Source organism: Pristiophorus japonicus, chromosome 1 (genome assembly GCF_044704955.1).
Source record: "Pristiophorus japonicus isolate sPriJap1 chromosome 1, sPriJap1.hap1, whole genome shotgun sequence".
Lineage (NCBI taxonomy): Eukaryota > Metazoa > Chordata > Chondrichthyes > Pristiophoridae > Pristiophorus > Pristiophorus japonicus.
The window spans coordinates 225,477,225-225,494,238 of NC_091977.1; the positions used below are offsets into that span (position 1 = coordinate 225,477,225).

General features: G+C 45.0%; 1 protein-coding gene across 2 annotated transcripts in view; it reads left to right on the plus strand.

Annotated features, from left to right (window-relative positions):
* The window catches only part of pgm5 (phosphoglucomutase 5), a 296,274-nt gene that overhangs the window by 82,209 nt on the left and 197,051 nt on the right, over window positions 1-17,014 (plus strand). The window contains exon 3 of one of the 2 annotated variants that reach the window (XM_070887138.1): window positions 2,943-3,089. In XM_070887138.1, coding sequence (XP_070743239.1) covers window positions 2,943-3,089 — 147 coding nt within the window. Of the gene's footprint in view, window positions 1-2,942; window positions 3,090-6,207; window positions 6,290-17,014 lie in introns of those variants that run through there. The other variant, XM_070887148.1, reaches the window with a different exon arrangement.

Consider the following 17,014-nt stretch of genomic DNA (forward strand, 5'->3'; position numbering starts at 1 on the left):
TGGTGCAAATTGGGCAGCAGAGTTTTGGGTGAGCTGAAGTTTATGGAGGATGGGATGCTGGGCAGGAGACTATTGGAATAGTCAAGTCTGGAGGTAAAAACGTCATGGATGAGGCAGGGGCAGAGATGGGCGAAACTATAGAAGTGGAAGTAGGCAGTCTTGGTGATGGAAAGGTCAGAAACTCAGCTCGAGGTCAAATAGAATGCTGAGGGTGCAAACAGTCTGGTACAACCCAAGATGGAAGCTGTCGAAGGTGGATTGTATCAGTGGCGAGGAGACAGTGTTTGTGGTGGGGCCGAAGACAATGGCTTTGATCTAACGACACAGAGGCAGCAGTGATGGGGCTGAGAGAGGTGTCGGAGAGGTCGAGCTGGGTGTCACTTAATGTACACATGGAACCTGACTTCATGTCAGACGTTGCCAAGGGGCAGCATGCAGACAAAGAAGAGTTGGGGGCCAAGAATAGATTCTTGGGGGACTCCAGAGATAATGGTGTTGGCTATATTCTATGCACTGTAGGGTCATTTATCTAAATACTCACTTCTTGCATAGAGCCTCATCCGATGGGAAATCACAGGCACGCTCGCTGTGATTTTCATCCACTGTTGGAAAATTGTGGGAAGTGTACCTTTAAATTCTCCCTGTGCCTCTCACAGTGGGTCAAGTTCCACGCCAGGAAGGGACAGTCGGAAAATACACCCTTATGTGCAAAGGATTTCTTGAGAAATGGATTCCCAATTTTGTAACACATAGCACATAGAGGAAACCTTCTTCTAGATGAGTTACATCACCATATATCATAAGGAACGGCAGCAAAAGTGGTTAAGAAACACCTATGAATTTTTCAATCACTAAATGCCCAGAGGGAGCTGTGCTTGCAGTGAGTACCGGGGCTGTAATGTTACAGCCTTGCATGTGGCTCGTCTTTTCCCTTCAAGCACAGCTTCCCTACTGAGAGTGCGGGATCACGGAATCACTCCATTACAAAAATGACTGTCATCCTGTCCTGTTACTTACACAACCACAGGATTTCCTGAGTGTTGTGGACTGCAGTTAGAGGAAGGTCTTTTAATACACAAATGTTGAATAATGATTTCACCAGGAATTGGAGATGCAAGCCAGCAATTCGGTCAAGAGTTTCTCACATGCTGCCCTGAAGTGAATGTTAAGCCAACAAATTGCGATTTACATTACAACAGTGACTACACTTCCAAAGTGCGTCATTGGTTGTAAAGCACTTTGGGACATTCTGAGATTGTGAAAGTTGCTTTATAAATGCTAGTCTTTCCAATCTTTCTTTTAAATGCTGTTGTTTATGTAGAAAACAATCATTAACTTTTATTGTTATGTAACTAAATTGTTGTATAAAGTTAAAATAATAAACTCCTGTGAGGTTATATATGAACATTTTTTTCATAAATGTGACCCCCCTATTGTACTACTGTTTGAAACAGTGTTAACTGACCCAGCCAATCACAAGAGTGAGAGTAAGGGATTGTTAGATCAATCCAATCTGCAAAGGTAATTTCACAAAATGTCTCAGTTAAAAAATCAAGATAATTAACTAGCCAGAAATGAAAAGAAAATTGTATCAGAATATGTTTCTTCTGATAACATCAACTTGCATTTATATAGCGCCTTTAATGCAGTAAAATGTCCCAAGGAGCATTATCAGACAGAAATTTTACATCGAGCCACATATGGCAATATTAGAACAGATGACCAAAGCTTAGTCAAAAAGGTAGGTTTTAAGATGCGACTTAAAGGAAGAGAGAGAGGCGGAGAGGTTTTGGGAGGGAACTCCAGAGCTTAGGGCCTGGGCAGCTGAAGGCACGGCCGCCAATGGTTGGGTGATAAAAATCAGGGATGTACAGGAAGTCAGAATGGGAGGAGCGCAGAGATCTCGGAGGAGCATCAAGTAAAGCTCATGAAAAAAAATCATCACTTCTTTAACAACCCAGAATTTCTCGGCTAAAAATGAACAGGAAGCACGACATCACATGAAGAGCTAGTGGGGTAGAAATTCAGCGCTGCCAGAAACAGGTCGCACCTACCGCTTCTGATGTGTTTTCACTGCCGCAATGGATGAGGTTTCCTCCTGCGTGAAATTCAGCTCTTTGACAGTTTTTTGGAACGGACCGGAAGTTGGTCATAATAGGGGCGGAAGTGCGGCGATGAGCACTCTAGAGGGGTGGAAGTGGAGGCGGGACTGAGTCTCCGCCACTATTAGTCATCAGCCTGGCGCTGATGATGTCATGATGTGTGTGCGTCACCACGTCTCTCCCTTTCACTTAAAGGGAAGAGCTGCTGTGAGCGCTGTGGTTAATTTAGTTAGGTCCACTGGGCCACCAGGGAGGGTTTTGGCTGGGCTAACGGCCTGGCACCCAAAGGCTGCCTGTTGGCGACCCAACCGAGCTTGGGGGCATAATTGTCAGGCCGACCTGGCAGTCGGCTGACAAAAAAAAAAATGGCGGGCGTGGCAGTGCACCCTCCCCTTGAATGGCCGCCGCACAGCCATGTCACGCACATTGAAAACACAGTGCACCGACAGAAAAAGCTGTCGGGGGCACCGTTCGGCGGCCCGAAGATTTTTGTAGCTGAATTTCGATGGAGGTGCGGGAGATTGGCAGCGTGCTCTTTCATGAAGCACTTAGGAGGGGTCGGCAGCAGTTGGGCAGAAGTGGGGAAAAAGCACCCAGGAGAATTTCGACTCGACTCTGCTGCTTGACCGCTTTCGGCGATAAGAGGCCTTTTCAGGAGGCTGAATTTCGGCCCCAGTATGTTCATTACAGTACTATGGTTAGCTTTTTATCCTTCTTGTACAAACCCAACAATCGGTTTGTAGAAATAATTCCGGGCTGTTGGCTTTGCTCATATTGAGCCTATTTGCTTTAGTTTAAATTATTTTTTAACTATTTGTACTCTCTCCTTTGTTTACTTAGGTCCAGCTCCTGAGTCGGTGACGGAAAAGATCTACCAGATTAGCAAAACTATAGAAGAGTTTGCCATCTGTCCCGATCTGAGAATAGACCTTTCTCGGCTGGGCAGGCAAGAATTTGATCTGGAGAACAAGTTCAAACCCTTCAGAGGTATTTTGTGGGATTGTGTGCAGCTGTACAACCATCTCCAATTCTAAATTGGGCCGAGTTATCATCTTTGTATGAGAGAATTCACCAAGCATTCCGACGTTGCCTCATTTTGAAAGAGGATTGAAGCAGGTTTGAGATTCCAGGGGAATGGGCAGTCTGTTTTCTTTTCTACCGAAAGTTTTTAAATAGTTCTTTCAAAGAAAGGCTATGATGGTTCAGAAAAATAACATCATTGCAGTCAGAAATCCTTGAACGGAAGCACTGGTGTGCTTAGAATGTCAAAGCTGGGGAACAGGAAAAACAGATTGTCCACAGTCTTGACACTAAAGCGTGTTTCTTTTTGGATTGTTTGAGAGGTACAAGCTTCATGAAGGACATGTATGTCGCCACCTTTAGTTTAGTTTGGAGCGGCGAGGTTGGGGCGCAGGAGCGGCAAGTGATTGTGGAGCGACGTGATTGGGGCCCAGGAGAGGCGTGAGTTCGGAGCCCAGAAGAGTCGAGGGCCCAGAGGCATCATGGGCCAGCCCATATTGCAATATGTGTGCACGCACTAGGTCCGTGCAGCAGAGCTGGTCTCCAGTCATCTTGGTTAATTCTTGCCATTGGACCAAGACCTAGCTCTGTCAAGCCCGTGTGGTGGTTAGTGCAACGGCTACCACACGGTAAAAAAAGCCATGCACAGGCATCTTCCACACTTCAACTTGCAGTTCGGGACCTGGAATATTAGGTCTTTCATTGAAACCCCTGTGAACTCATCCTTTTTTGGCGTGGAAGCAAGTCATTCTCGATACGAGGGACCGCCTATGATGATGAATTTCCTAATATACGTGAGGAGGACCTTAAGATGTTGGCTGTGCCTCAGTGGGTAGCGCTCTTGTCTCTGAGTCAGAAGGTTGTGGGTTCAAGCCCCACTCTAAGAACATGAGTACAAACTCTAGGCTGAGGGAGTGCTGCACTGTCGAAGATGCCGTCTTTTGGATGAACATAAGTATTATGTTTGTAGTGTACCTATGAATGACTCCACGAGGCAATGTGTTGTACTCAAACTGTAGTGACCTTGGTCCTTTATTCCTAACTCCAGAGTGAGGCAGCCGCATGGTGGCTCCCCTTTTATTCAGCCCCTGCCACCAGGGCAGGACAGGAAACCCCAGTTGCACCCTCTATTGGTGCCAGCATGTATACACACAGTGCAAACCTTATTGATAATACAGGTAAACAAGTCTCCATCTTATGCAACTATACAGTGACTACACAGAGAGTATATCTATAATCTGCATATATAACATCACTCTCCCCCAAGTCCTTTGTGCCAATTACCTTTGCACTATGTGCTCTGGCTTAGCTCTCCCCAGATTTAAGTGCCAATAGCCCTTGCACCTTGGCTGTGCTTTGGCTTGGCTCTCTCCCTGTTAACCCCCAAGTCCTTTTGCCACAACGTTGGGTAGTGGTTACCAGTTTGGATGGTTCGATGATGCAGTTGAGGTTCCAGTGGGTTCTGGGTGTGATCCATGTGTGTGTCCATGGCTACATACATCCATTTCCCCCCCCCACCCCACCCCCCCCCACCCCCCCCCCACCATACAGCGAGATCATGCAGCTGGCCCGTTACATAAACATACAGGATCAGACACAGTGCAAGTACAAAGAAAGGAAGAAAAAATTATTTTTTTACAGTTTGTGTCGTGACACCTTGGTTCAGTGACGTACATTCGTTACGTTTTACAGTCGTGCGCCAGGATTGGGTAGATTGCATTCATGGTTCAGACATGGTCAGTACTGAGGTAGCAGTATAGGTATGCGAGGACGCTAGTTCCAGAGCAACCGGACGGGGTCCTAGTCATCTGATGGCGGCGCTGCGCCCCCTGCTAGTGGGGTTGGACTTGGTTCACTCACCTTGCCAGGACTCAGGGCCTTTGCCGTTGTCTAGTGGTGGGCAGAGCCACAGATGTGTGTGGCCTCCCTGTCCTCCTTTGAGGGCTGCAGAATCTTCTGCCTGCTCTCTAACGGTGTTGGGAACCTGGCTGTTCCAGGTCCTGTTTGGGGAACTCTTGGTGCTGACCTTTCGCTCCCGGACATGGCCGAGGTAGAGACTGGGTCTGGGGGCTGCACCGTCTCCACCCGGGTGGTGGGCAACGATGGCCGACTGCACGTATTGGCCCCGTTTTCATAGTGCCATCGGGTGCCTGCAGCGTGGGATAGACCTGGGGCAGGTATCAGGATCAGTGCCTTCACTCTCCTGAGGCACTGGCCTATAACTTGTGGGGACACCTGGGGCAGGGCATCTTTACCCTCCTGAATTCACTTGCTTGCTACTTTTGGGGACACACTGTTCCCGACATCTTGCAACATTTTGCTCACAATCTTAATCGGTTCGTTACATTGATTGCCATGCATACAATGTCTCTTTAAGTTCAGTTTGTTGCAGGTCTCCTTTAAGAAATCCTGCCACGCCACGCTGCTCCTCACCGCAGCAGAGACACCATCTTGCCTCTGTCCTCGAGGTCGACTGCCTTGATCCTTCTCTCCCGCGATTCTGCCACAAAAGCTGCAAGAGTGCCTGTGAATTCGATCTTCTTCCCCAGGAGCCCAGCCACTGGAGCCGGGAAGGTACTTTTAGGTTGTTCCGGTCGGATCATTGCCACACAGTCATGATGGACTGTCTGTGTCTCAGGTGCTGCGCTGGTCTGTTCTCTGGTGCCTGGCCCAAGCGAAGGTGAAGTTTTGCTCTGCCTCTGAGCATGGGGGACATTGATTGCTGGAGTGAAGAGGTCTTCCCATTTCCACTGGATCTTCCCCATCCACCTTTTTCCGAGTAGTGTTGGACCATCACCTGCAACAATCCACAGAGGTAACTTGTGCACCATGTCATTATGGATTATATTTACATCCGCACTACCAAGGACTGGGATCAGTTCCTTGGTGTAGGTGTGCAAATTTTCCTGTATTGGAACCAGCTCGGGTCATTTTTCGTTCCATAGCTTCTCGAAGGCATCCTGGCTCATCACTGACTAGCTCGCTCCTGTGTCCACTTCCATGAAATCTGGAACACCGTTTATCTCGACTTCCATCTTCACCGGAGGACAATCGGTGGTGCAGATATACACTCCATACACTTCTCCTTGGGGCTGAGTTGCCTCTCTGGCCAAATCATCATACTCCCCGCTGGATTCAAAGTCATTTATCGAGTCCTCTGATAGACGGTGAGTCGTATTTCTTTTACACATATGCTAGAGGTGGCCCTTCGTGTTACAGTCTTTGCATACGTACTCAGCAAACCGGCACTGGTGAGCCCTGTGGTTTCATCCACAACGCCAGCATGGTGCTACTAGATTAGCACCCCACAGCGGACTCTTGAGTTCTGGAACCCTGAGGTCTGTGCTCCCTGCCCTGGGCAGAGCCACATTCTACAGTCTTGCCTGTGAAAGGCACCAATCCGTGTACAGTACTTGCTGGGTTTGAGTCCACAGGATGAATGATTTGCTTGCTGCTGCAGGTCGAGGTCATGAACGCCTGACTGATGCCGATGGCTTTCTGCAGGTTGACTGTGGTGTCGGCAGATAATAACTTGTGAAGGAGGCCCTCGTGGCTAATTCCTATAATGAAGATGTCTCGCAATGCTTCACTGAGGTGCGTGCCAAAATCACACGGTGCTGCAAGTCTCCTGAGGTTGGCTGCATATTTTGCAATCTCCTGGCCCTTAGGTCTGCGGCGTGTGTAGAATCTGTGCCTGGCCGTGAACATGCTCTCTTTTGGTTTAAGTTGGTCGCGAATTAGTTCAGTCAGCTCATCGTATGTCTTATCCTTGGCCTTTGTGGGTGCCAGCACGTCCTTGACGAGGCGGTAGACCTTGGGCCCACAACTGGTCAGCAGTGTAGCCTTGCGTTTCTCCGCCGATGTGTCCGTCTCCCCTGCCAGGTCGTTTGCCACGAAATATAGCTCGAGCCTTTCTATGAAAGCATCCCAATCATCACCCTCTGTGAAGTCTTTTAGTGTGCCAAAGGTAGCCATTATATCGCGTGAAAGTCCTTATTCTCGTCGCCAGTTATTATGTTTGTACTGTGCCTATGAATGACTCCACGAGGCAATGTGTTGTACTCAAATTGTTGTGACCTTAGTCCTTTATTCCTAACTCTAGAGTGAGACAACTGTATGGTGGCTCCCCTTTTATACAGCCCCTGCCACCAGGGCAGGACAGGAAACCCCAGTCTCCACCAGTTGCACCCTCTAGTGGTGCCAGCATGTATGGACTCAATTTAAACCTTATTGATAGTACATCAGGTGAAAAAGTCTCCATTTTATGCAACTTTACAGTGACTATACAGAGAATATATCTATATTCTGCATATATAACAATAAGAACACAAGAAACATAGAAACATAGAAAATAGGTGCAGGAATAGGCCATTCGGCCCTTCGAGCCTGCACCACCATTCAATATGATCATGTCTGATCATTCAACCTCAGTGCCCCACCCCAGTCTTCTCTCCATACCCTCAATCCCTTTAGCCGTAAGGGCCACATCTAACTCCCTTTTGAACTCTGAACCCTGCGGCACCCCATTAGTCACTGCCTGCCATTCTGAAAAGGACTCGTTTATTCCCACTCTTTGCTTCCTGTTTGCCAACCATTTCTCTATCCACGTCAATACATTACTCCTAATACCATGTGCCTTAATTTTGCACGTTAATCTCTTGTCTGGGACCTTGTCAAAAGCCTTTTGAAAGTCCAAATACACCACATCTATTGGTTCTCCCTTATCCACTCTACTAGTTACATCCTCAAAAAATTCTAGAAGATTTGTCAAGCATGGTTTCCCTTTCATAAACCCATGCTGACTTGGACCGATCCTGTCGCTGCTTTCCAAATGCGCTGCTATTACATCTTTAATAATTGACTCCAGCATTTTCCCCACCACCGATGTCAGGCTAACCGGTCTATAATTCCCTGCTTACTCTCCCTCCTTTTTTAAAAAGTGCGGTTACATTAGCTACCCTCCAATCCAAAGGAACTGATCCAGAGTCCATGGAATGTTGGAAAATGACCATCTACTATTTCTAGGGCCACTTCCTTAAGTACTCTGGGATGCAGACGATCAGACGATCAGACCCTGGGGATTTATCAGCCTTCAGTGCCTTCAATTTCCCTAATGCAATTATTGACTAATAAGGATTTCCCTCAGTTCGCCCTTCTCGCTAGACTCTCGGTCCCCTAGTATTTTCGGGAGGTTATTCGTGTCTTCCTTAGTGAAGACAGAAACAAAGTATTTGTTCAATTGGTCTGCCATTTCCTTGTTCCCCATTATGAATTCACCTGATTCTGAATGCAAAGGATCTACATTAGTCTTCACTAATCTTTTTCTCTTCTCATATCTATAGAAGCTTTTGCAGTCAGTTTTTATGTTCCCTGCAAACTTACTCTCATATTCTATTTTCCCCCTCCTAATTAAACTCTTAGTCCTCCTCTGCTGAATTCTAAATTTCTTCCAGTCCTCAGGTTTGCTGCTTTTTCTGGCCAATTTATATGCCTCTTCCTTAGATTTAACACTTTCCCTAATTTCCCTTTTTTATTTTTACGCCAGACAGGGATGTACAATTGTTGTAGTTCATCCATGTGATCTTTAAATGTCTGCCATTGCCTATCCACCGTCAATCCTTTAAGTATCATTCGCCAGTCCATCCTAGCCAATTCACGTCTCATACCATTAAAGTTTCCTTTCTTTATGTTCAGGACCCTAGTCTCTGAATTAACTGTGTCACTCTTCACCTTAATGAAGAATTCTACCATATTATGGTCACTCTTCCCCAAGGGGCCTCGCACGACCCGATTGCGAATTAATCCTCTCTCGTTACACAACACCCAGTCTAGTATGGCCTGCTCTCTAGTTGGTTCCTCGACATATTGGTCTAGAAAACCATTCCTTCTATACTCCAGGAACAACTCCTCCACAGTATTACTACCAGTTTGGTTAGCCCAATCAATATGTAGATTAAAGTCACCCATGATAACTGCTGTACCCTTATTGCACGTGTCCCGAATTTCCTGTTTGATGCCGTCCCCAACCTCTGTTTGGTGGTCTGTACACAACTCCCACTAATGTTTTCTGCCCTTTGGTGTTTCGCAGCTCTACCCATATAGATTCCACATCATCCACGCTAATGTCCTTTCTTACTATTGCATTAATCTCCTCTTTAACCAGTAACGATACCCCACCTCCTTTTCCTTCCTGCCTATCCTTCCTGAATATTGAATACTCCTGGATGTTGAGTTCCCTACCACTATAGCTCTCCCACATTTTTTCATGCCCTCCTGTGCAGCAGAGCCACCCATGGTGCCATCAACTTGGCTGCTGCTGCCTTCCCTAATGAGCCACCTCCCTCAACAGTACCCAAAATGGTGTGTCTGGAGGTGACCGCAGGGGACCCCTGCACTACCTGCCTTCCCTTGCTCTTCCTGATGGTCACCCATTCCCTATCTGGCTGTGCAACCTTTACCTGCGGTGTGACCAACTCAATAAACGTACTATTCACAACATCCTCAGCATTGTGATGCTCCAGAGTGAATCCATCTGCAGCTCCAGTGCCGCAACGCGGTCTGTCAGGAGCTGCAGCTGGATACACTTCCCGCACATTGGTATTATCCCTGATTTTCCACATAGCACAGGAGGAGCATGACACGGGTCTGGGCTCTCCTGCCATGACTTAACCCTTAGATTAACTTAATTTGTAACAATGCCAACGGTTTCTTACTGCTAAGAAAAATAAAAGATCAAATACTTCCCAACTAGCCAATCACTTACCCGCTTGGCTGTGACATCCCACTTCAATTTCTTCTTACTTCTTTGTTTACTTTCTGACCCTGCCCCTGCACCAGCTAGCCTCCTCCGACTCTCGGGCCTTTATAGGCCGCTCGACTGCCCGAATTCCTGCTCCTGTGGCCGCCTCCTCCGACTCTCGGGCCTTTATAGGCCGCTCGACTACCCGAATTCCTGCTCCTGTGGCCGCCTCCTCTGACTCTCGGGCCTTTATAGGCTGCTCGACTGCCTGAACTCCCGCTCCTGTAGAGGCTGTGTCATTGAATATATTTAAGGTGGCGATAGACAGATTTTTGAATGATAAGGGGGTCAAGGGTTATGGGGAGCGGGCAGGGAAGTGAAGTTAAGAAATAGAAGCAATAGTAGGCCATTTGTCCACTCCAGCCTGCTCCACCATTCAATAAGATCACTGATGATCTGCGGGGATCCTGGCCTCAACTCCACTTCCCCCTTTTTTATTTTAAATACACTTATCTCATTACTCATCTCATCATCCAATATCCTAACTTGAGGAAGGACATTCTTGCTATTGAGGGAGTGCAGCGAAGATTCACCAGACTGATTCCCGAGATGGTGGGACTGACCTATCAAGAAAGACTGGATCAACTGGGCTTGTATTCACTGGAGTTCAGAAGAATGAGAGGGGATCTCATAGAAACGTTTAAAATTCTGGCGGGTTTAGACAGGTTAGATGCAGGAAGAATGTTCCCAATGTTGGGGAAGTCCAGAACCAGGGGACACAGTCTAAGGATAAGGGGTAAGCCATTTAGGACCGAGATGAGGAGAAACTTCTTCACCCAGAGAGTGGTGAACCTGTGGAATTCTCTACCACAGAAAGTAGTTGAGGCCAATTCACTAAATATATTCAAAAGGGAGTTAGATGAAGTCCTTACTACTCGGGGGATCAAGGGTTATGGCGAGAAAGCAGGAATGGGGTACTGAAGTTTCATGTTCAGCCATGAACTCATTGAATGGCGGTGCAGGCTAGAAGGGCTGAATGGCCTGCTCCTGCACCTATTTTCTATGTTTCTATGTTTCTATCATGTCTATCTCCCTGGTAAATACTGAAGCAAAATAATTATTTAATATTTCTGCCATCTCCCTATCATTACCTGTGGTATTAACATAAGAAATAGGAGCAGGAGTAGGCCATTTGACCCCCTCAAGCCTGTTCTGCCATTCAATAAGATCGTGGCTGATCTGATCCTGGCCTCAACTTCACTTCCCTGCCCATCCCCATAATTCTTAACCTCTTATCGTTCAAAAATCTGTCTATCTCCACCTTAAATATATTCAATGACGCAGCCTCCACAGTTCTCTGGAGTAGAGAATTCCAAAGATTCACGACCCTCTGAGAGGGCGACCCCTTATTCTTAAACTACTCCCCCTAGTTCTAGATTCCCCCACAAGGGGAAACATCTTTTCTGTATCTATCCTGTCAAGCCCCCTCAGAATCTTACATGTTTCAAAAAGATCACCTCTCATTCTTCTAAACTCCAATGAGTATAGGCCCAATCTGCTGAACCTTTCTTCAGAAGACAATCCCATCATCTCAGGGATCAACCGAGTGAAACTTCTTTGAACTGCCTCAAATGCAAGTATATCCTTCCTTAAATAAGGAGACCAAAACTGTACACAGAACAGTTGTAGCAAGACTTCCCTACTTTAATACTCCATCCCCCTTCCAATAAAGACCAACATTCCATTTGCCTTCCAAATTACTTGCTGTACCTGCATGCTAACTTTTTGTGTTTTAGATACAATGACCCCCAGATCCCTCTGTACCGCAGCATTTTGTAATCTCTCTCCCCTTTAAATAATAATTTGCTTTTTTATTTTTCCTACCAAAGTGGATAACCTCACATTTTCCCACATTATACTCCATCTGTCAAATTTTTGCCCACTCACTTAGCCTATCTATATAAGAGCATAAGAACATAAGAAATAGGAGCAGGAGTAAGCCATTTGGCCCTTCAAGCCTGCTCCGCCATTCAATAAGATCATGGCTGATCCGATCCTGGCCTCAACTCCACTTTCTCGCCCACTCCCCTTGACCTCCTTATCATTCAAGAATCTGTCCATCTCTACCTTAAATAAATTCCAAGACCCAGCCTCCATAGCTCTCTAGGGTAAAGAATTCCAAAGATTCACGATCCTCTGAGAGAAGAAATCCCTCCTCATTTCTGTTTTAAAAGGGCGACCCCTTATTCTGAAACTATGTCCCCTAGTTCTAGATTCCCCCATGAGTGGAAACATCCTCTCTGCATTTACCCTGTCAAGCCCCTTCAGTATCTTATATGTTTCAATAAGATCACCTCTCATTCTTCTAAACTCCAATCTGCCAACCTGCTCAACCTTTCTTCATATGACAAGCCCTTAATCTCAGGAATCAACCTCGTGAACCTTCTCTGAACTGCCTCCAATGCAAGTAAATCCTTCCTTAAATAAGGAGACCAAAACTGTACACAATACTCCAGGTGTGGTCTTACCAACGCCCTGTACACTTGAAGCAAGACTTCCCTACTTTTATACTCTAGCCCCTTGCAATAAAGGCCAACATTCCATTTGCCTTCCTGATTACTTGCTGTACCTGCATACTAACTTTTTGCATTTCATAGAAACATAGAAAATAGGTGCAGGAGCAAGCCATTTTGCCCTTTGAGCCTGCACCACCATTCAATATGATCATGGCTGATCATGCAACTTTTGTACCCCACTCCTGCCTTCTCTCCATACCCCCTGATCCCTTTAGCCGTAAGAGCCACATCTAACTCCCCTTTGAATATATCCAATGGACTGGACTCAACAACTTTCTGTGGTAGAGAATTCCTCAGGTTCACAATTCTCTGAGTGAAAAAGTTTCTCCTCATCTCAGTCCTATATGGCTTACCCATTAGCCTTAGACTGTGACCCCTGGTTCTGGACTTCTCCAACATCGGGAACATTCTTCCTGCATCTAACCTGTCCAATCCCGTCAGAATTTTATATGCTTCTATGAGATCCCCTCTCATTCTTCTAAATTCCAGTGAATATAAGCCTAGTCGATCCAGTCTTTCTTCATATGTCAGTCCTGCCATGCCGGGAATCAGGCTGGTGAACCCTCGCTGCACTCCCTCAATAGCAAGAATGTCCTTCCTCAGATTAAGAGACCAAAACTGTACACAATATTCAAGGTGTGGTCTCACCAAGGCCCTGTACAACTGCAGCAATACCTCCCTGCAGCCTCTTAGCATCCTCCTCTCAGCTCACACTGCCACCCAGCTTAGTGTCATCTGCAAACTTGGAGATATTACATTCAATTCCTTTGTCTAAATCATTAGTATATATTGTAAATAGCTGGGGTCCCAGCACTGAACCTTGCGCTACTCCACTAGTCACTGCCTGCCATTCTGAAAAGGACCTGTTTATTCCCACTCTTTGCTTCCTGTCTGCCAACCAGTTCTGTATCCACATCAATATATTACCCCCAATCCCATGTGCCTTAATTTTGCACACTAATCTCTTGTGTGGGACCTTGTCAAAAGCCTTTTGAAAGTCCAAATACACCACATCCACTGGTTCTCCCTTATCCATTCTACTAGTTACATCCTCAAAAAAGTCTAGAAGATTTGTCAAGCATGATTTCCCTTTCATAAATCCATGCTGACTTGGACCGATCCTGTCACTGCTTTGCAAATGCACTGCTATGACATCCTTAATAATTGATTCCATCATTTTACCCATTACCGATGTCAGGCTAACTGGTCTATAATTACCTGTTTTCTCTCTCCTTCCTTTTTTAAAAAGTGCGGTTGCATTAGCTACCCTCTAATCTATAGGAACTGGTCCAGAGTCCATGGAATGTTGGAAAATGACCACCAATGCATCTACTATTTCTAGGGCCACTTCCTTAAGTACTCTGGGATGCAGACGATCAGGCCCTGGGAATTTATCGGCCTTCAATCCCATCAATTTCCCTAATACCATTTCCTGACTAATAAGGATTTCCCTCAATTCCCTCAGTCCCCATTCTTGCTCGACCCTCGGTCCCCTAGTATTTTCTGGAGGGTATTCGTGTCTTCCTTAGTGAAGACAGAACCAAAGTATTTGTTCAATTGGTCTGCCATTTCCTTGTTCCCCATTATGAATTCACCTGATTCTGACTGCAACGGACCTACATTAGTCTTCACTAATCTTTTTCTCTTCACATATCTGTAGAAGCTTTTGCAGTAAGTTTTTATGTTCCTGCCAGCTTACTTTCATACTCTATTTTTCCCCTCCTAATTAAACCCTTTGCCCTCCTCTGCTGAATTTTCTCCCAGTCCTCAGGTTTGCTGCTTTTTCTGGCCAATTTATATGCCTCTTCCTTGGATTTAACACTATCCCTAATTTCCCTTGTTAGCCACGGTTGAGCCACCTTCCCCGTTTTATTTTTACTCCAGACAGGGATGTACAATTGTTGTAGTTCATCCATGTGATCTTTAAATGTCTGTCATTGCCTATCCACCGTCAACCCTTTAAGTATCATTCACCAGTCTATCCTAGCCAATTCATGTCTCATACCATCGAAGTTGCCTTTCTTTAAGTTCAGGACCTTAGTCTCTGAATTAACTGTGTCACTCTCCATCTTAATAAAGAATTCTACCATATTATGGTCACTCTTCCCCAAGGGGCCTCGCACGACAAGGTTGCTAATTAGTCCTCTCTCATTACACAAGACCCAGTTTAGGATGGCCTGCTCTCTAGTTGGTTCCTCGACATATTGGTCTAGAAAACCAACCCTTATACATTCCATGTACAAGACCCCCCAAATTCCTCAGTACTACAGGATTTTGTAATCATTCCCCATTTAAATAATAATTTGCTTTTTTATTTTTCCTACCAGAGTGGATAACCTCACATTTTCCCGCATTATAGTCCATCTGCCAAATATTTGCCCACACACTGAGCCTATTTATATCCCTTTGTAGATTATTTGCATCCTCCTCATAACTTGCTTTCCCACCTATCTTTGTATCATCAGCAAACTTGGTTATGTTACACCCAGTCCCTTCATCCAAGTCATTGATATAGATTGTAAATAGTTGAGGCCTCAGCACTGATCCCTGTGGCACCCCACTAGTTACAGTTTGCCAACCTGAAAATGACTCATTTATCCCGACTCTCTGTTTGCTGTTACTTAGCCAATCCTCTATACACGCTAATATATTACCCCCAACCCAGTGAGCCCTTATCTTGTGCAGTAACCTTTTGTGTGGTACTTTATTGATTGCTTTCTGGAAATCCAAATACACGACATCTACTGGTTCCCCTTTATCTACTCTGCTCGTTACATCCTCAAAGAACTCCAGCAAATTTGTCAAACATAATTTCCATTTGTCAAACATGATTTCCCTTTCATAAAAGGGATTGTACTATCTTATTAACATTAAATTGAGGCTCTGTCTGCCCTCTCAGGTGGACGTAAAAGATCTCATGGCACTACTTCGAAAAAGAACGGGAACATTTTCACTGGTGTTCCAGGCCAATATTTATCCATCAACCAACATCATTAAAATAAATTATCTAGACATTTATCGCATTGCTTTTTGTGGGATGTTGCTAGTGGAAAATTGGCTACCTTGTTTCGTACATTACAACAGTGACTACACTTCAAAAAGTACTTGATTGGCTGTAAAGCGTTTGGGACCTCCGGTGGTCATGAAAGGCGCTATATAAATGCAAGTTCGTTCTTTTCCTGGTTTATACAGAAAGCGTTCCTTTCTTTTATTTCCCTTTCCTGGGATCGAAAATCATTGACTTTCTTTTTTTTAATACTTTTTAAACGACACAGAGACTACACGCTGTCACTCATTCAGACATGGCCTTCTCTGCTGGCTTGGGAATGAGGAGATGGCTGAAGATTGTTTTTATGCATATCTTCTATACATGGAGTGATGTGACTATTGACAACTTCCAGTCAGCAGGGAGGACACCAGCTGTAAATGGTTGATTAAACAAATGTGCCAGCCATTGTGCCAAGGAACCTCTGGAGAGTGTCACCATTTTAGAGTCCCAATTAGAGGCATCTTTTTCCAACAAGTCCTTGAACTGTTGTATTTATTCTTTCTTCTAGCACTTTCTGCCAGCTCTTAAAGAAATGGTTTTCACCAACTTCTGTTTCCATTTCGGGTAGTACAATCATTTTTAATTGACACAAGTACAGTAGCATAGTAGTTATATTAGTGGACTAGTAATGCAGAGGCCTGGACTAATGATCAGGGGACATGAATTCAAATCCCACCATGGCAGCTGGGGAATTTAAATTCAGTTAATTAAATTTTAAAAATCTGGAATAGAAAGCTAGTATCAGTAACGGTGACCATGAAACTACTGGATTGTCATAAAAACCCATCTTGTTCACTAATGTCCTTTCGGGAAGGAAATCTGCTGTCCTTACCCGGTCTGGCCTGCAGCAATGTGGTTGACTCTTAACTGCCCTCTGAAATGGCAGCTCACCATCACCTTCTCTAGGGCAATTAGGGATGGGCAATAAATGCTGGCCTTGCCAGCGGTACCCACATCGCATGAATGAATAAATAAAATAAAAATTACATAATGCCTTTCTTGACTTCTAGATGCCCAAAAGTGCTTTACAGCCAATGAAGTACTTTTGAAGGGTAGTCACTGTTGTAATGTAGAAAAAGGGGCCACCAATTTGCGCACAACAAGCTCCCACAACCAGCAAAGCTAAACAAGCTCATAAGGGTGAAAGCAACAGAAGGCCATGCTGATCTTGCAGGAACAGAAGAAGTCAAAATCTTCACAGAAGATAGATCATTAGTTTAGACTAATTCTGCTGACTGGATCATCTGTTTTAGTGATGTAGGTTGAGGGATAAATAGTGGCCAGGACACTGGAGAGAACTCCCCTGCTTTAAAATCTCTGGAGAGGCCCAATTTAATTTTTAATATTGCAGAGTTCACTACTATTTTAAAATTCAAGAGATTTACAGATAAAACAGAAATTTGCTTAATAAAACTTCTACAATTGCTATTTGAATTGATTTCTGAATTTGCTTTTATAATCACTTACAGGTTCAAATTTTTAGGTTTTGTTTGTAATCTGAACTTTAATCAACGCAGTATATAAATTG